Source organism: Schistocerca piceifrons, chromosome 11 (assembly GCF_021461385.2).
Source record: "Schistocerca piceifrons isolate TAMUIC-IGC-003096 chromosome 11, iqSchPice1.1, whole genome shotgun sequence".
Lineage (NCBI taxonomy): Eukaryota > Metazoa > Arthropoda > Insecta > Orthoptera > Acrididae > Schistocerca > Schistocerca piceifrons.
Genome location: NC_060148.1, coordinates 99464872 through 99485716, shown reverse-complemented (window position 1 = coordinate 99485716; position 20845 = coordinate 99464872). Strand labels below are relative to the sequence as shown.

Here is a 20845-nt window from a genome sequence, read left to right as displayed (position 1 = left end):
CAGGCTCAAACAAGTTCCTGGTACCAGTTTCACACCGTGTACAGCACTACAAAGCGACCGTGAGCTCTTTTGAAACTCTGTTGTAATTGAGGGACCGCATACTACTCGATCATTTCAAGGTAATTGATGGCACGGACAGTCTCTGCCACAAAAAAGATGGGCTGATAATGTTATACCGATGCCTGAAAGCTCGCTGTGTCTCTACGACACTCAAAATATGACACATTAAGTCCGATTTGTTGTTGTGGTTTAACGACAATTTTCACTTAACACTCGAGACACACTGAGCATGCTGCCTTGTACACTGAGCTACGTATAGTGTGTTTCTGACATCTGATGTTTGTACTATGAACAACAAGCCATTGGCTTGCCTCCTGGAGCATGGTCACTAACTGTTAACTCCCATCACTTTCATGTATGTTACGCTACTGCCCATTAAAATTGCCACACCAACGAGAAATGCAGATGATAAATGGGTAATCATTGGACAAATATGTTATACTAGAACTGACAAGTGATTACATTTTCACGCAATTTGGGTGCATAGATCCTGAGAAATCAGTGCCCAGAACAACCACCTCTGGCCGTAATAATGGCCTTGATACGCCTGGGCATTGAGTCAAACAGAGCTCGGATGGCGTGCACAGGTACAGCTGCCCGTGCAGCTTCAACACGATACCACAGTTAATCAAGAGTAGTGACTGGCGTATTGTGACGCCCCAGTTGCTCGGCCACCATTGACCAGACGTTTTCAATTGGTGAGAGACCTGGAGAATGTGCTGGCCAGGGGAGAAGTCGAATATTTCCTGTATCCAGTAAGGCCCGTACAGGACCTGCAACATGCGGTCGTACATTATCCTGATGAAATGTAGGGTTTCGCAGGGATCGAATGAAGGGTAGAGTCACGGGTCGTAACACATCTGAAATGTAGCGTCCACTATTCAAAGTGCCGTCAATGCGAACAAGAGGTGACCGAGACGTGTAACCAATGGCACCCCATACCATCACGCCGTGTGATACGCCAGTATGGCGATGACGAATACACGCTTCCAATGTTCGTTCACCGCGATGTCGCCAAACACGAATACACCATCGTGATGCTGCAAACAGAACTTGGATTCATCCGAAAAAATGACGTTTTGCCATTCGTGCACCCAGATTCGTCGTTAAGTACACCATCGCAGGCGCTCCTGTCTGTGACGCAGCGCCAAGGGTAACCGCAGCCACGGTCTCCGAGCTGATAGTCCGTGCTGCTACAGACGTCGTCGAACTGTTCGTGCAGATGGTTGTTGTCTTGCAAACGTCCCCATCTGTTAGGGATCGAGACGTGGCTGCACGATCCGTTACAGCCGTGCGGATAAAATGCGTGTCATCTCGACTGCTAGTGATACGAGGCCGTTGGGATCCAGCACGGCGTTCCGTATTACTCTCATGAACCCACTGATTCCATATTCTGCTAAATGTCATTGGATCTCGACCGACGCGAGCAGCAATGTCACGATACGATAAACCGCACCGCACTAGGCTACAATCCGATCTTTATCAAAGTCGGAAAGGTGATGGTACGCATTTCTCCTCCTTACACGAGGCATCACAACAACGTTTCACCGGCAACGCCGGTCAACTGCTGTTTGTGTATGAGAAATCGGTTGGAAACTTTCCTCATGTCACCACGTTGTAGGTGTCGCCACCGGCGCCAACCTTGTGTGAATACTCTGAAAAGCTAATCATTTGCATATCACAGCATCTTCTTCCTGCCGGTTAAATTTCGTGTCTGTAGCACGTCATCTTGGTGGTGTAGCAATTTTAATTGCCAGTACTGTATAGTATTTCTTACTATGCACGATATTGTTAAGGCACAGTGTGTGGCGACAGAGAAGATCGTGAACACTGCAATGCAATGACACACAATGATGTCTGTATTTGTTTGCTATCTGTGTTTGTGAAAAATGATACCATATGTGGTTTTTTGTTGTGGCTAAAGCATGACCGAGTACCTTTATACAGGCGATAGATGTAAGTCAACAATGGAATGTGTTGACAAATCTGAAAAGTGGCACACACAGTCCTACATCGCTCATCTTTTTTGAGTGTAGTTTGTGTGATGTAGGATCTATGTCGCTCATCTTCAAGGTGTTAAGAGGCTGACTAATATTTGGTCCTGTGAGCTTGTAAACAGTCATTGTCAGTATAATGAACAGGGTTTATACGACCCGGGACAACCGGGAGATCCGGGAATTTTTCGGAATTCCGGGAATTTTACATTGTTTTAGTTTTCAGTTAAATATTTGTGATTTTGACGGGTAAGAACCAATACTCTAACAAACGATATTACTGTATCCCGCTTCTGCAGAATAATACTGCGGCAGCAAAACATGAACGAGAGAAAAAAAAAAAAAGGAAATACACCATGTACAACAATAAAACACAGTGCTCATACAAGCGTTGCCAACTGCAAAGTGTGTCAAAGGCTTTTAGGAACACTATGGAATGCTTCATAACAACAAATTGCCTCCGATGAGCGTGACGTCACAGCTGTTTACTTTAGATTCGTTTGAGCCGTTGCGGACGGGCTCTTGTGCATCTGCAGTTGAGTCGCGTATGAGTAGTACCTTCTCCCGCTTCCTGCTACAGACGTGTGGTAGGGCGCGACTATCTAACATGTCCCGGTTCGTAAATATTGGAGATCCGGGGCTGATCCACAGAGCAGTCTGACAAGGGAACCTCCCCATCGCACCCCCCTCAGATTTAGTTATAAGTTGGCACAGTGGATAGGCCTTGAAAAACTGAACACAGATCAATTGAGAAAACAGGAAGAAGTTGTGTGGAACTGCGAAAAAATAAGCAAAATATACAAACTGAGTAGTCCATGGGCGACATAGGCAACATCAAGGAGCACGTGAGCTCAGGAGCGCCGTGGTCTCGTGGTAGCGTGAGCAGCTGCAGGAGGAGAGGTCCTTGGTTCAAGTCTTCGCACAAGTGAAAATCAAGTGAAAATTTTACTTTCTTTATTTTTGCATAGTTATTATCTGTCCGTTCGTTCATTGACGTCTCTGTTCACTGTAATAAGTTTAGTGTCTGTGTTTTGCGACCGCATCGCAAAAGCGTGCGCGTAATGGGGCCCCTTAGGGAAATGGCAGCAAGAGAGGGGAAGAAAACCAATGTGCACTCCGTGTGCATACCGGGGGGAGTCATTCCAGATGTGGAAAGGGTCCTTCCGGATGCCATGAAGGGTACAGGGTGCACCCATCTGCAGGTGGTCGCTCATGTCGGCACCAATGATGTGTGTCGCTATGGATCGGAGGAAATCCTCTCTGGCTTCCGGCGGCTATCTGATTTGGTGAAGACTGCCAGTCTCGCTAGCGGGATGAAAGCAGAGCTCACCATCTGCAGCATCGTCGACAGGACTGACTGCGGACCTTTGGTACAGAGCCGAGTGGAGGGTCTGAATCAGAGGCTGAGACGGTTCTGCGACCGTGTGGGCTGCAGATTCCTCGACTTGCGCCATAGGGTGGTGGGGTTTCGGGTTCCGCTGGATAGGTCAGGAGTCCACTACACGCAACAAGCGGCTACACGGGTAGCAGGGGTTGTGTGGCGTGGGCTGGGCGGTTTTTTAGGTTAGATGGCCTTGGGCAAGTACAGAAAGGGCAACAGCCTCAACGGGTGCGGGGCAAAGTCAGGACATGCGGGGACCAAGCAGCAATCGGTATTGTAATTGTCAACTGTCGAAGCTGCGTTGGCAAAGTACCGGAACTTCAAGCGCTGATAGAAAGCACCGAAGCTGAAATCGTTATAGGTACAGAAAGCTGGCTTAAGCCAGAGATAAATTCTGCCGAAATTTTTACAAAGGTACAGACGGTGTTTAGAAAGGATAGATTGCATGCAACCGGTGGTGGAGTGTTCGTCGCTGTTAGTAGTAGTTTATCCTGTAGTGAAGTAGAAGTGGATAGTTCCTGTGAATTATTATGGGTGGAGGTTACACTAAACAACCGAACTAGGTTAATAATTGGCTCCTTTTACCGACCTCCCGACTCAGCAGCATTAGTGGCAGAACAACTGAGAGAAAATTTGGAATACATTTCACATAAATTTTCTCAGCATGTTATAGTCTTAGGTGGAGATTTCAATTTACCAGATATAGACTGGGACACTCAGATGTTTAGGACGGGTGGTAGGGACAGAGCATCGAGTGACATTATACTGAGTGCACTATCCGAAAATTACCTCGAGCAATTAAACAGAGAACCGACTCGTGGAGATAACATCTTGGACCTACTGATAACAAACAGACCCGAACTTTTCGACTCTGTATGTACAGAACAGGGAATCAGTGATCATAAGGCCGTTGCAGCATCCCTGAATATGGAAGTTAATAGGAATATAAAAAAAGGGAGGAAGGTTTATCTGTTTAGCAAGAGTAATAGAAGGCTGATTTCAGACTACTTAACAGATCAAAACGAAAATTTCTGCTCCGACACTGACAATGTTGAGTGTTTATGGAAAAAGTTCAAGGCAATCGTAAAATGCGTTTTAGACAGGTACGTGCCGAGTAAAACTGTGAGGGACGGGAAAAATCCACCGTGGTACAACAACAAAGTTAGGAAACTACTGCGAAAGCAAAGAGAGCTTCACTCCAAGTTTAAACGCAGCCAAAACCTCTCAGACAAACAGAAGCTAAACGATGTCAAAGTTAGCGTAAGGAGAGCTATGCGTGAAGCGTTCATTGAATTCGAAAGTAAAATTCTATGTACCGACTTGACAGAAAATCCTAGGAAGTTCTGGTCTTACGTTAAATCAGTAAGTGGCTCGAAACAGCATATCCAGACACTACGGGATGATGATGGCATTGAAACAGAGGATGACACGCGTAAAGCTGAAATACTAAACACCTTTTTCCAAAGCTGTTTCACAGAGGAAGACCGCACTGCAGTTCCTTCTCTAAATCCTCGCACAAACGAAAAAATGGCTGACATCGAAATAAGTGTCCAAGGAATAGAAAAGCAACTGGAATCACTCAATAGAGGAAAGTCCACTGGACCTGACGGGATACCAATTCGATTCTACACAGAGTACGCGAAAGAACTTGCCCCCCTTCTAACAGCCGTGTACCGCAAGTCTCTAGAGGAACGGAGGGTTCCAAATGATTGGAAAAGAGCACAGATAGTCCCAGTCTTCAAGAAGGGTCGTCGAGCAGATGCGCAAAACTATAGACCTATATCTCTTACGTCGATCTCTTGTAGAATTTTAGAACATGTTTTTTGCTCGCGTATCATGTCATTTCTGGAAACCCAGAATCTACTATGTAGGAATCAACATGGATTCCGGAAACAGCGATCGTGTGAGACCCAACTCGCCTTATTTGTTCATGAGACCCAGAAAATATTAGATACAGGCTCCCAGGTAGATGCTATTTTTCTTGACTTCCGGAAGGCGTTCGATACAGTTCCGCACTGTCGCCTGATAAACAAAGTAAGAGCCTACGGAATATCAGACCAGCTGTGTGGCTGGATTGAAGAGTTTTTAGCAAACAGAACACAGCATGTTGTTATCAATGGAGAGACGTCTACAGACGTTAAAGTAACCTCTGGCGTGCCACAGGGGAGTGTTATGGGACCATTGCTTTTCACAATATATATAAATGACCTAGTAGATAGTGTCGGAAGTTCCATGCGGCTTTTCGCGGATGATGCTGTAGTATACAGAGAAGTTGCTGCATTAGAAAATTGTAGCGAAATACAGGAAGATCTGCAGCGGATAGGCACTTGGTGCAGGGAGTGGCAACTGACCCTTAACATAGACAAATGTAATGTATTGCGAATACATAGAAAGAAGGATCCTTTATTGTATGATTATATGATAGCGGGACAAACACTGGTAGCAGTTACTTCTGTAAAATATCTGGGAGTGTGCGTACGGAACGATTTGAAGTGGAATGATCATATAAAATTAATTGTTGGTAAGGCGGGTACCAGGTTGAGATTCATTGGGAGAGTGCTTAGAAAATGTAGTCCATCAACAAAGGAGGTGGCTTACAAAACACTCGTTCGACCTATACTTGAGTATTGCTCATCAGTGTGGGATCCGTACCAGGTCGGGTTGACGGAGGAGATAGAGAAGATCCAAAGAAGAGCGGCGCGTTTTGTCACCGGGTTATTTGGTGACCGTGATAGCGTTACGGAGATGTTTAATAAACTCAAGTGGCAGACTCTGCAAGAGAGGCGCTCTGCATCGCGGTGTAGCTTGCTCGCCAGGTTTCGAGAGGGTGCGTTTCTGGATGAGGTATCGAATATATTGCTTCCCCCTACTTATACCTCCCGAGGAGATCACGAATGTAAAATTAGAGAGGTTAGAGCGCGCACGGAGGCTTTCAGACAGTCGTTCTTCCCGCGAACCATACGCGACTGGAACAGGAAAGGGAGGTAATGACAGTGGCACGTAAAGTGCCCTCCGCCACACACCGTTGGGTGGCTTGCGGAGTATCAATGTAGATGTAGATGTAGATGTAGTAGACGAAATGACGTGCATGTCAAGTGGAAACCGAAAACATTTGCTCGCAATGTCATACGTCAACCGATTCCTCCACAGGACAACACATCTGATATATTCTATACGACACTGGTGACGGCATGTGCGTCACATGACAGGAATATGTTGTCGACCCACCTAACTTGTACACTTGGTGAATGGGTAAAAAGATTCTTCTACCTTGCCCGATTTTGGTTTTCTTGTGGATGCGATAATCACTCCCAAAAAAGTGATGAAAACATAAGAGTTTGTCACATAAACTGAAAATGAAAAATTAAACTTATCACTCGATGGAAGATTTGAACCAATGACCTTTCGTTCCGCAACTACTCACGTTACCACGAGACCACGGCGCTCCTGCGGTCCCAGTGTCCTTTATGTTGCCTATATTCCCATGAACTACTCAGTTTGTATATTTTGCTTATTTTTTCACAGTTCCACACAACATCTTCCTGTTTTCTCAATTGATCTGTGTTCAGTTTTTCAAGGCCTATCCACTGTGCCAACTTATAACTAAATCTGAGGGGGGTGCGATGGGGAGGTTCCCTTGTTAGTTGCAGTGGGGAGTCTCCACGTGACCCGTGTTTACGTTTAATGATTTTGCTGCTTCCTCTTCATTTATTGCTCTCACATTAAATGAAAACAAAACGGATATGGCCGGGAGCTATCAGATGAATTAAAATACGTTCGCATAATTACGGAACGCCAAAATATGTTATTAGTATCAGGTTTTATCTCCACCTTTCTGACAGTCAAGCATTAATCGCCTTGGAGAACAATGAAGTTATTTTTGTCAGTTTGCTAAAGAAATTTGGGTTTTATTAATCTTTTCCGCTGGGGCAGTCAATTTATTTGAAAGGAAGGGTTTAATTCCATGCTATGGGCTAGTTTCAACTGCTCGGTGCGTTTCAAAAGTGCATGTTTTCATCTTCTAGCACGTATGGCATTATGCCATAATAAAGAACCAAAGATAGAGATAATATAGTACCGGTACTCAAGAAAATTTACGTCCGAATCTGGACATACGAATGTGCACTTTAAACCGAATTACGCATTGTAGTATGGTTCACGAAATTCCGATGTTCTTGGAGTATCCTCTGATGTCTTGTTTCTTTTATGACATAGTGTAAGATCTTTTAATGTTTTACACGTACGAACACACGGCCTTCCTGCATCATTGTAGCTGCGCAAGTGCGGTGACGCCTGTTTCTGCCGCTCTCTGGAAACTGCTGAAACGAACCTATTTCTAACAGGTCACGGGAAAATATTGCGAATGGTTGTTTGAAAAGCGTTACTTTCAAAGTAAATTTCCTTTTATGCAAGATGAATTACGTGCGGGAATGTACGATGAATTTCTTAAATCACTGAGCGTTTGACTCTCATTTAAAAATCAAGTCTTTGAGGACGTACATTTAGAGAAATTTCGAACTCAGAAGATCAGACATTTATGTCTTTATTAAAAATTTTACTGACACATTTGTGTGGTGTACCTTAAAGTGTAACACGCACAACAAAAAAAATCAACATTATATGTGAAAGCTTAGCTCCTCTTGCAGTTTATTAATATTCGAGACCGATATTGTATGTGAAAACTTCGATTTTCTTATAGTAACGCTGTGTATGGTAATTTAAACCACGAACTTTTCCTATTTGTGTGTACGCGCTACTTAACACCGACCGAGGTGGCGCAGTGGTTAGCACACTGGACTCGCATTCGGGAGGATGACGGTTCAATCCCACGTCCTGCCATCCTGATTTAGGTTTTCCGTGATTTCCCTAAATCGCTCCAGGCAAATGCCGGGATGGTTCCTTTGAAAGAGCACGGCCGACTTCCTTCCCTGTCCTTCCGTAATCCGATGAGACCTATGACCTCGCTGTTTGGTCTCTTCCCCCAAAAAATCCAATCCAAGCTACTTAACAGTGATATTGCTATCGGCTGACTACATCACATGTCCTATGCTAGAAGATCCGCTGTCGCCGGCTGGCGAGATCACGTGACGAGCTATGACTGGCTACAAATGCGCATTGCAATCCTGATTTCAATGCTTCGGAAAGTAACATGCGGCGTTTGGTGGAATTTAAATTTACACTTTCGTAATACGAAGATATGCAGTGTACATGTTACTGCACAGCAAAGATCTTTCCGAAACATTTTTTTTTAAATATATAGTGCGTTTGGTTTTCTAAAGGTCCGGGAAGTTCTACGCCGGCTTATAAAACCATAACCATTCAAAGGATTAATAAGTTTTACAGTTCCGAGGAAACGTATACTGCCACTTAACACGGAAAAAGTGTATTTTCACCCGGGAGAAAGTGTAATCTTAACCGGGAAAAATCTGGGAAATTTTTTTTTTCTTGTCCCAGTTGTTGTTGTTGTGGTCTTCAGTCCTGAGACTGGTTTGATGCAGCTCTCCATGCTACTCTATCCTGTGCAAGCTTTTTCATCTCCCAGTACCTACTGCAACCTACATCCTTCTGAATCTGCTTAGTGTATTCATCTCTTGGTCTCCCTCTACGATTTTTACCCTCCACGCTGCCCTCCAATACTAAATTGGTGATCCCTTGATGCCTCAGAACATGTCCTACCAACCGATCCCTTCTTCTGGTCAAGTTGTGCCACAAACTTCTCTTCTCCCCAATCCTATTCAATACTTCCTCATTAGTTATGTGATCTACCCATCTAATCTTCAGCATTCTTCTGTAGCACCACATTTCGAAAGCTTCTATTCTCTTCTTGTCCAAACTATTTATCGTCCATGTTTCACTTCCATACATGGCTACACTCCATACGAATACTTTCAGAAATGACTTCCTGACACTTAAATCTATACTGGATGTTAACAAATTTCTCTTCTTCAGAAACAATTTCCTTGCCATTGCCAGCCTACATTTTATATCCTCTCTACTTCGACCATCATCAGTTATTTTGCTCCCCAAATAGCAAAACTCCTTTACTACTTTAAGTGCCTCATTTCCTAATCTAATTCCCTCAGCATCACCCGACTTAATTAGACTACATTCCATTATCGTTGTTTTGCTTTTGTTGATGTTCATCTTATATCCTCCTTTCAAGACACTGTCCATTCCATTCAACTGCTCTTCCAAGTCCTTTGCTGTCTCTGACAGAATTACAATGTCATCGGCGAACCTCAAAGTTTTTATTTCTTCTCCATGAATTTTAATACCTACTCCCAATTTTTCTTTTGTTTCCTTTACTGCTTGCTCAATATACAGATTGAACAACATCGGGGAGAGGCTACAACCCTGTCTTACTCCCTTCCGAACCACTGCTTCCCTTTCATGTCCCTCGACTCTTATAACTGCCATCTGGTTTCTGTACAAATTGTAAATAGCCTTTCGCTCCCTGTATTTTACCCCTGCCACCTTTAGAATTTGAAAGAGAGTATTCCAGTCAACATTGTCAAAAGCTTTCTCTAAGTCTACAAATGCTAGAAACGTAGGTTTGCCTTTCCTTAATCTTTCTTCTAAGATAAGTCGTAAGGTCAGTATTGCCTCACGTGTTCCAGTGTTTCTACGGAATCCAAACTGATCTTCCCCGAGGTTGGCTTCTACTAGTTTTTCCATTCGTCTGTAAAGAATTCGTGTTAGTATTTTGCAGCTGTGACTTATTAAGCTGATAGTTCGGTAATTTTCACATCTGTCAACACCTGCTTTCTTTGGGATTGGAATTATTATATTCTTCTTGAAGTCTGTGGGTATTTCGCCTGTTTCATACATCTTGCTCACCAGATGGTAGAGTTTTGTCAGGACTGGCTCTCCCACGGCCGTCAGTAGTTCCAATGGAATATTGTCTACTCCGGGGGCCTTGTTTCGACTTAGGTCTTTCAGTGCTCTGTCAAACTCTTCACGCAGTATCATATCTCCCATTTCATCTTCATCTACATCCTCTTCCATTTCCATAATATTGTCTTCAAGTACATCGCCCTTGTATAGACCCTCTATATACTCCTTCCACCTTTCTGCTTTCCCTTCTTTGCTTAGAACTGGGTTTCCATCTGAGCTCTTGATATTCATACAAGTCGTTCTCTTATCTCCAAAGGTCTCTTTAATTTTCCTGTAGGCGGTATCTATCTTACCCCTAGTGAGATAGGCCTCTACATCCTTACATTTGTCCTCTAGCCATCCCTGCTTAGCCATTTTGCACTTCCTGTCGATCTCATTTTTGAGACGTTTGTATTCCTTTTTGCCTGTTTCACTTACTGCATTTTTATATTTTCTCCTTTCATCAATTAAATTCAATATTTCTTCTGTTACCCAAGGATTTCTACTAGCCCTCGTCTTTTTACCTACTTGATCCTCTGCTGCCTTCACTACTTCATCCCTCAAAGCTACCCATTCTTCTTCTACTGTATTTATTTCCCCCATTCCTGTCAATTGCTCCCTTATGCTCTCCCTGAATCTCTGTACAACCTCTGGTTCTTTTAGTTTATCCAGGTCCCATCTCCTTAAATTCCCACCTTTTTGCAGTTTCTTCAGTTTTAATCTACAGGTCATAACCAATAGATTGTGGTCAGAGTCCACATCTGCCCCTGGAAATGCCTTACAATTTAAAACCTGGTTCCTAAATCTCTGTCTTACCATTATATAATCTATCTGATACCTTTTAGTATCGCCAGGGTTCTTCCATGTATACAACCTTCTTTCATGATTCTTAAACCAAGTGTTAGTTATGATTATGTTGTGCTCTGTGCAAAATTCGACCAGGCGGCTTCCTCTTTCATTTCTGTTCCCCAATCCATATTCACCTACTATGTTTCCTTCTCTCCCTTTTCCTACACTCGAATTCCAGTCACCCATGACTATTAAATTTTCGTCTCCCTTCACAATCTGAATAATTTCTTTTATTTCATCATACATTTCTTCAATTTCTTCGTCGTCTGCAGAGCTAGTTGGCATATAAACTTGTACTACTGTAGTAGGCGTGGGCTTCGTATCTATCTTGGCCACAATAATGCGTTCACTAAGCTGTTTGTTGTAGCTTACCCGCATTCCTTTTTTCCTATTCATTATTAAACCTACTCCTGCATTACCCCTATTTGATTTTGTGTTTATAACCCTGTAGTCACCTGACCAGAAGTCTTGTTCCTCCTGCCACTGAACTTCACTAATTCCCACTATATCTAACTTCAACCTATCCATTTCCCTTTTTAAATTTTCTAACCTACCTGCCCGATTAAGGGATCTGACATTCCACGCTCCGATCCGTAGAACGCCAGTTTTCTTTCTCCTGATAACGACATCCTCTTGAGTAGTCCCCGCCCGGAGATCCGAATGGGGGACTATTTTACCTCCGGAATATTTTACCCAAGAGGACGCCATCATCATGTAATCATACAGTAAAGCTGCATGCCCTCGGGAAGAATTACGGCTGTAGTTTCCCCTTGCTTTCAGCCGTTCGCAGTACCAGCACAGCAAGGCCGTTTTGGTTATTGTTACAAGGCCAGATCAGTCAATCATCCAGACTGTTGCCCTTGCAACTACTGAAAAGGCTGCTGCCCCTCTTCAGGAACCACACGTTTGTCTGGCCTCTCAACAGATACCCCTCCGTTGTGGTTGCACCTACGGTACGGCTATCTGTATCGCTGAAGCACGCAAGCCTCCCCACCAACGGCAAGGTCCATGGTTCACAGCCTAAATGAAGTATAGTTGTGCAATTAAAATGAGAGCACCGTTGTGTCGAGAATTAGTGCACAGACACGGTTTGTCTGCCTTGCAGGACAGTGACTGCTCCACTGCTGGTGCGGCCGTACAAGACGTGGTCCAACTTCTGGGGCGCACTCACCTCGGACGGCTTCTACGCTCGCTCCACAGACTACATGGACATCATCAACAACGACAGGCGGTGAGTACCGCAGAAGCGTGCCTGTAGTGGGTGGCAGTTGTACGCCTAAGTGCCACATTTAACTGCAATGGTGGAATTATTGCTGACCTGACCAAAGTTCTGTACATATTTCAACATTTTCTTGGCTGTGATTGACGAAATGTTTATTGTATGAAAATTTTCAGAGAGACAGAATATCTGTCCAATACTAACCTTCAGGAGGTAAAATTCTTCGAGGAGCAGTCACAAAAATAATGTTATGTAATGAATTTTTGTAATTTCTCCATCGTTGTTGTTGCTGGCATCTTAGAGGAATGCAGCCGCAATGTACTGGGGAATTATGAAGTCCAGGAAACATTAAAAACAAAGTGTGATATCGCCCTCCTGGTCCCAAATGCTGTTAATGTATAGTGTTTGCAGAATTCACAGCCATTACATGCGCAGATGGCAGGGCATACATGCGGAGAGTGGTAGTGGTGGGAGCTGCAGGCTGCGGCTGAAGGGGAAATGCCGAGTGCTGGAGGGGAACTGCTGTTCTAAATTGAAGCTTAGACTCACATGTTTTGTAAATGTAAAGGGGGGCCCCTTCACACCTGCATTTGCACGGTGATCCTTCAAAGAGATCTGTCACCTCTGCTTTGTCTAGTAACTAAAAAGAATTCTTCCAAAATTCCATCGATTTATTTTCACCTGGCGCGTTAACTGCTTTTTAACTTTCATAGAAGGGGACGAATTTTTAGTAAAACTTGCACATATCTGTTGTTGCCATTTTGAAATTTTCTTCTTTTACCAATACTCGGCAGAGCTCACCCAGTCTCAATTTGGAAATTTGTGGTAAGCTCTTATGGGACCAGGGGGGCGCTGATATGAAACTTCCTGGCAGATTAAAACTGTGTGCAGAAGAGCTGCTATGAAGTTTGGAAGGTAGGAGATGAGGTACTGGCAGAATTGAAGCTGTGAGGACGGGTTGTGAGTCGTACTTGGGTAGCTCAGTCGGTAGAGCACTTGCCCGCGAAAGGCAGAGGTCCCGAGTTCGAGGCCCGGTCCAGCACACAGTTTTTAATCTGCCAGGAAGTTTCATATCAGCTCACACTCCGCTGTAGAGTGAAAATCTCATTATGGCAACATCTCATTCGAGAAATCTTGTCCACCATTGTGAGAATGTTGAGAGTCACCATATTTCTGAAAGATGGAAACCTTGCTGTCAGTATAAGGTTGTAGCACGAGCAACAGTTGCAGCATGTTGAGACATGTGGGTTGGATAAAAATTTGGAAACACCGTGAGAAATCTGTGCTTGATGTTCAATACGGATGGTAGGCAAGTCTGCAGGATGCGCTGCCCCGTTCGACCTCGAACAGCACCTATGCAATATCCTCAGTACGTTCCAGGTATGAATGCTGGTCGGAACAATGTTCTGTGTGGTTGTGGGTGCAATATGTTGGAGCTAAGCGAATTCAAATGTAGTTCAATTGTTGGTGCTCGTATCGTGGGTGCTTCTCTAACCAAGGTAGTTGAACTGTTTAGTGTTTTTAGAAGCCCCATATCAGAGATTTACCATGTTCTGGGAAAGTGCAGAACATGGTCTGTTAACTCACAATGTGGACGAAAGTGTGCATTGAGTGATCACAATGGACGGCCATTGCAGAGGACTGTGACAAAAAATAAAAGGGCGACAGCCGCAAAACTCATTGCAGAACTGAATGTAGCTCTCACGAACTCTGTCAGCACCAAAACAACACGAAGCAGGGAACTGCAGAACGAGGTCGAAAATCAAAAATTATGCAAATGGCTGAAACAGGAAAATGTGTTTCCAAAGCCATAAAACCTGGAGTATCTACCAATGGAAGAAAGTTATTTGGTTGGACGAGTCCTGCTTCACACTGTTTCCAACTTTTGGCCAAGTTTACGTCCCCGAGAGTGAAACGTGGCAGGGGTTTGGTGATGGTAAGGGCAGTCATATTGTGGTATTCCACAGGCCCCTGGTTACTATGCAAGGCCGCATTACTGCCAAGGTTTATGTGACCATTTTGGCTGATCAGGTCCGTTACATGCAACAGTATTTGTTCCACAATGGTGATGCTGTGTTCCCAGAAAACACGGCCTATGTCAACACACCTCGCATTTTCCGCAACTGGTTTTGTGAGCTTGAGGATGAATCGTAGCATCTCCTCTTTCCGCTACAGCCACTAGGTCTCACCATTACTGAATCTTTGTAGTCTATTTTGGAGAGAAACGTGTGTGACCAGTGTCCACCTCCATAACATTACTTCAGCTTGCCACTGTTTTGCAGGAAGAGTGGTACATGAAAATCGTACAGGATCTGTATTTATCCAATTGGAGATGATGGGATGGTGTTTTTTGGATGCCAACGGTTTTCCTACACTGTATTATTCACATTGGAGTATTGTGTTTGTGGTGTTTTCATGTTTTTATCCACCCCTGTAGTTCACTCAGCGAAGAAGAAGGATACGCAAGCTGTCTTATTGGACAGCTCATATACCACGTTAACTTACCCAGAATCCTGGACGCGTTTGATAGATGCGTGTGGATTCGGTGTCTCCCATATGTGTGTCATTTTAATTCATCTACATCTATGAGATTTGAGAATGAGATTTTCACTCTGCAGCGGAGTGTGCGCTGATATGAAACTTCCTGGCAGATTAAAACTGTGTGCCGGACCGAGACTCGAACTCGGGATCTTTGCCTTTCGCGGGCAAGTGCTCTACCAACTGAGCTACCCAAGCACGACTCACAGCTTTACTTCTGCCAGTACCTCGTCTCCTACCTTCCAAACTTTACAGAAGGTCTCCTGCGAACCTTGCAGAACTAGCACTCCTGAAAGAAAGGATATTGGGGAGACATGGCTTAGCCACAGCCTGGGGGATGTTTCCAGAATGAGATTTTCACTCTGCAGCGGAGTGTGCGCTGATATGAAACTTCCTGGCAGATTAAAACTGTGTGCCCGACCGAGACTCGAACTCGGGAGCTTTGCCTTTCGCGGGCAAGTGCTCTACCAACTGAGCTACCCAAGAACGACACACGCCCCGTCCTCACAGCTTTACTTCTGCCAGTACCTCGTCTCCTACCTTCCAAACTTTACAGAAGCTCTCCTGCGAACCTTGCAGAACTAGCACTCCTGAAAGAAAGGATATTGCGGAGACATGGCTTAGCCACAGCCTGGGGGATGTTTCCAGAATGAGATTTTCACTCTGCAGCGGAGTGTGCGCTGATATGAAACTTCCTGGCAGATTAAAACTGTGTGCCGGACCGAGACTCGAACTCGGGAGCTTTGCCTTTCGCGGGCAAGTGCTCTACCAACTGAGCTACCCAAGCACGACTCACACCCGGTACTCACAGCTTTACTTCTGCCAGTACCTCGTCTCCTACCTTCCAAACTTTACAGAAGCTCTCCTGCGAACCTTTCAGAACTAGCACTCCTGAAAGAAAGGATATTGCGGAGACATGGCGTAGCCACAGCCTGGGGGATGTTTCCAGAATGAGATTTTCACTCTACAGCGGAGTGTGCGCTGATATGAAACTTCCTGGCAGATTAAAACTGTGTGCCCGACCGAGACTCGAACTCGGGAGCTTTGCCTTTCGCGGGCAAGTGCTCTACCAACTGAGCTACCCAAGAACGACACACGCCCCGTCCTCACAGCTTTACTTCTGCCAGTACCTCGTCTCCTACCTTCCAAACTTTACAGAAGCTCTCCTGCGAACCTTTCAGAACTAGCACTCCTGAAAGAAAGGATATTGCGGAGACATGGCGTAGCCACAGCCTGGGGGATGTTTCCAGAATGAGATTTTCACTCTACAGCGGAGTGTGCGCTGATATGAAACTTCCTGGCAGATTAAAACTGTGTGCCCGACCGAGACTCGAACTCGGGAGCTTTGCCTTTCGCGGGCAAGTGCTCTACCAACTGAGCTACCCAAGAACGACACACGCCCCGTCCTCACAGCTTTACTTCTGCCAGTACCTCGTCTCCTACCTTCCAAACTTTGCAGAAGCTCTCCTGCGAACCTTGCAGAACTAGCACTCCTGAAAGAAAGGATATTGCGGAGACATGGCTTAGCCACAGCCTGGGGGATGTTTCCAGAATGAGATTTTCACTCTGCAGCGGAGTGTGCGCTGATATGAAACTTCCTGGCAGATTAAAACTGTGTGCCCGACCGAGACTCGAACTCGGGAGCTTTGCCTTTCGCGGGCAAGTGCTCTACCAACTGAGCTACCCAAGCACGACTCACACCCGGTACTCACAGCTTTACTTCTGCCAGTACCTCGTCTCCTACCTTCCAAACTTTACAGAAGCTCTCCTGCGAACCTTTCAGAACTAGCACTCCTGAAAGAAAGGATATTGCGGAGACATGGCGTAGCCACAGCCTGGGGGATGTTTCCAGAATGAGATTTTCACTCTACAGCGGAGTGTGCGCTGATATGAAACTTCCTGGCAGATTAAAACTGTGTGCCGGACCGAGACTCGAACTCGGGAGCTTTGCCTTTCGCGGGCAAGTGCTCTACCATCTGAGCTACCGAAGCACGACTCACGCCCGGTACTCACAGCTGTACTTCTGCCAGTACCTCGTCTCCTACCTTCCAAACTTTACAGAAGCTCTCCTGCGAACCTTTCAGAACTAGCACTCCTGAAAGAAAGGATATTGCGGAGACATGGCTTAGCCACAGCCTGGGGGATGTTTCCAGAATGAGATTTTCACTCTACAGCGGAGTGTGCGCTGATATGAAACTTCCTGGCACATTAAAACTGTGTGCCGGACCGAGACTCGAACTCGGGAGCTTTGCCTTTCGCAGGCAAGTGCTCTACCAACTGAGCTACCCAAGAACGACACACGCCCCGTCCTCACAGCTTTACTTCTGCCAGTACCTCGTCTCCTACCTTCCAAATTTTACAGAAGCTCTCCTGCGAACCTTTCAGAACTAGCACTCCTGAAAGAAAGGATATTGCGGAGACATGGCTTAGCCACAGCCTGGGGGATGTTTCCAGAAGGAGATTTTCACTCTGCAGCGGAGTGTGCGCTGATATGAAACTTCCTGGCAGATTAAAACTGTGTGCCGGACCGAGACTCGAACTCGGGAGCTTTGGCTTTCACGGGCAAGTGCTCTACCAACTGAGCTATCCAAGAACGACACACGCCCCGTCCTCACAGCTTTACTTCTGCCAGTACCTCGTCTCCTACCTTCCAAACTTTACAGAAGCTCTCCTGCGAACCTTGCAGAACTAGCACTCCTGAAAGAAAGGATATTGCGGAGACATGGCTTAGCCACAGCCTGGGGGATGTTTCCAGAATGAGATTTTCACTCTGCAGCATAGTGTGCGCTGATATGAAACTTCCTGGCAGATTAAAACTGTGTGCCGGACCGAGACTCGAACTCGGGAGCTTTGCCTTTCGCGGGCAAGTGCTCTACCAACTGAGCTACCCAAGAACGACACACGCCCCGTCCTCACAGCTTTACTTCTGCCAGTACCTCGTCTCCTACCTTCCAAACTTTACAGAAGCTCTCCTGCGAACCTTGCAGAACTAGCACTCCTGAAAGAAAGGATATTGCGGAGACATGGCTTAGCCACAGCCTGGGGGATGTTTCCAGAATGAGATTTTCACTCTGCAGCGGAGTGTGCGCTGATATGAAACTTCCTGGCAGATTAAAACTGTGTGCCGGACCGAGACTCGAACTCGGGAGCTTTGCCTTTCGCGGGCAAGTGCTCTACCTACTGAGCTACCCAAGCACGACTCACACCCGGTACTCACAGCTTTACTTCTGCCAGTACCTCGTCTCCTACCTTCCAAACTTTACAGAAGCTCTCCTGCGAACCTTGCAGAACTAGCACTCCTGAAAGAAAGGATATTGCGGAGACATGGCTTAGCCACAGCCTGGGGGATGTTTCCAGAATGAGATTTTCACTCTGCAGCGGAGTGTGCGCTGATATGAAACTTCCTGGCAGATTAAAACTGTGTGCCGGACCGAGACTCGAACTCGGGAGCTTTGCCTTTCGCGGGCAAGTGCTCTACCAACTGAGCTACCCAAGAACGACACACGCCCCGTCTTCACAGCTTTACTTCTGCCAGTACCTCGTTTCCTACCTTCCAAACTTTACAGAAGCTCTCCTGCGAACCTTGCAGAACTAGCACTCCTGAAAGAAAGGATATTGCGGAGACATGGCTTAGCCACAGCCTGGGGGATGTTTCCAGAATGACATTTTCACTCTGCAGCGGAGTGTGCGCTGATATGAAACTTCCTGGCAGATTAAAACTGTGTGCCGGACCGAGACTCGAACTCGGGAGCTTTGCCTTTCGCTGGCAAGTGCTCTACCAACTGAGCTACCCAAGAACGACACACGCCCCGTCTTCACAGCTTTACTTCTGCCAGTACCTCGTTTCCTACCTTCCAAACTTTAGAGAAGCTCTCCTGCGAACCTTGCAGAACTAGCACTCCTGAAAGAAAGGATATTGCGGAGACATGGCTTAGCCACAGCCTGGGGGATGTTTCCAGAATGAGATTTTCACTCTGCAGCGGAGTGTGCGCTGATATGAAACTTCCTGGCAGATTAAAACTGTGTGCCGGACCGAGACTCGAACTCGGGAGCTTTGCCTTTCGCGGGCAAGTGCTCTACCAACTGAGCTACCCAAGCACGACTCACACCCGGTACCCACAGCTTTACTTCTGCCAGTACCTCGTCTCCTACCTTCCAAACTTTACAGAAGCTCTCCTGCGAACCTTGCAGAACTAGCACTCCTGAAAGAAAGGATATTGCGGAGACATGGCTTAGCCACAGCCTTGGGGATGTTTCCAGAATGAGAAATTTTCACTCTGCAGCGGAGTGTGCGCTGATATGAAACTTCCTGGCAGATTAAAACTATGTGCCGGACTGAGACTCGACTTCGGGACCTTCGCCTTTCGCGGGCAAGTGCTCTACCAACTGAGCTACCCAAGCACTTGCTCGCGAAAGGCAAAGCTGCCGAGTTCGAGTCTCGGTCCGGCACACAGTTTTAATCTGCCAGGAAGTTTCAGTTTGATCTATGAGATTTATTCAAATGGAACCTGGTCAGTGCGTCTACCTTTGCCTTACACATAAGGTGGCACCACGTAACTGCGGGTATGATGGCGCCATCTGTTGGTAGAGAGACTGACATTTGATGTTGCAAAACGCCAGTGTAGTTTCACGCCGAAGAGAAGGTGGTCACACAAGGTATCGTCAACTACCAGACGTGCAGACGAGTAAGCAGGATCAGTGAGGAGTGATTCGATTTTTGGCGGCGGAGGGAGTTGGAGGCCGTGAAATGTATCGACGGATGAAGGCTGTGTACGGTGAGTACAGTCTGAGTCGTTCAAGTGTTGAGGAATGACGCAAATTATTCCTCGAGGGGCGCGAGTCACTGGAAGACGATGCTCGTCCTGGGCAGGCTCATCGTGCCGTCAAGCCGGAAATGGTTGCGGAAGTGAATGCTGTAGTCTCGGACGACCACAGAATCACTGTGGACGAGATCTGTCGAGTATTAGCGTGTGCAGTGGGTTCCCCATCAACTGACCGCCGGACAGCGCAATACTCGAATGGTGCTGTCTTTGGATCAGGGTGCGATTTGTGCTTTTACCAGTGGGGGGGGGGGCGGTCTTAGGGGGTTAGTAGAATTACACTCCTGGAAATGGAAAAAAGATCACATTGACACCGGTGTGTCAGACCCACCATACTTGCTCCGGACACTGCGAGAGGGCTGTACAAGCAATGATCACACGCACGGCACAGCGGACACACCAGGAACCGCGGTGTTGGCCGTCGAATGGCGCTAGCTGCGCAGCATTTGTGCACCGCCGCCGTCAGTGTCAGCCAGTTTGCCGTGGCATACGGAGCTCCATCGCAGTCTTTAACACTGGTAGCATGCCGCGACAGCGTGGACGTGAACCGTATGTGCAGTTGACGGACTTTGAGCGAGGGCGTATAGTGGGCATGCGGGAGGCCGGGTGGACGTACCGCCGAATTGCTCAACACGTGGGGCGTGAGGTCTCCACAATACATCGATGTTGTCGCCAGTGGTCGGCGGAAGGTGCACGTGCCCGTCGACCTGGGACCGGACCGCAGCGACGCACGGATGCACGCCAAGACCGTAGGATCCTACGCAGTGCCGTAGGGGACCGCACCGCAACTTCCCAGAAAATTAGGGACACTGTTGCTCCTGGGGTATCGGCGAGGACCATTCGCAACCGTCTCCATGAAACTGGGCTACGATCCCGCACACCGTTAGGTCGTCTTCCGCTCACGCCCCAACATCGTGCAGCCCGCCTCCAGTGGCGTCGTGACAGGCGTGAATGGAAGGACGAATGGAGACGTGTCGTCTTCAGCGATGAGAGTCGCTTCTGCCTTGGTGCCAATGATGGTCGTATGCGTGTTTGGCGCCGTGCAGGTGAGCGCCACAATCAGGACTGCATAAGACCGAGGCACACAGGGCCAACACCCGGCATCATGGTG

At 46.5% G+C, this 20845-nt stretch overlaps 1 protein-coding gene across 1 annotated transcript in view; it reads left to right on the top strand.

Annotated features, from left to right (window-relative positions):
• LOC124720509 (procollagen-lysine,2-oxoglutarate 5-dioxygenase) overlaps window positions 1-20845 on the top strand; it is a 438909-nt gene that overhangs the window by 235389 nt on the left and 182675 nt on the right. The window contains exon 10 of the mRNA XM_047245868.1: window positions 12263-12388. Coding sequence (XP_047101824.1) covers window positions 12263-12388 — 126 coding nt within the window. The remainder of the gene's footprint in view (window positions 1-12262; window positions 12389-20845) is intronic.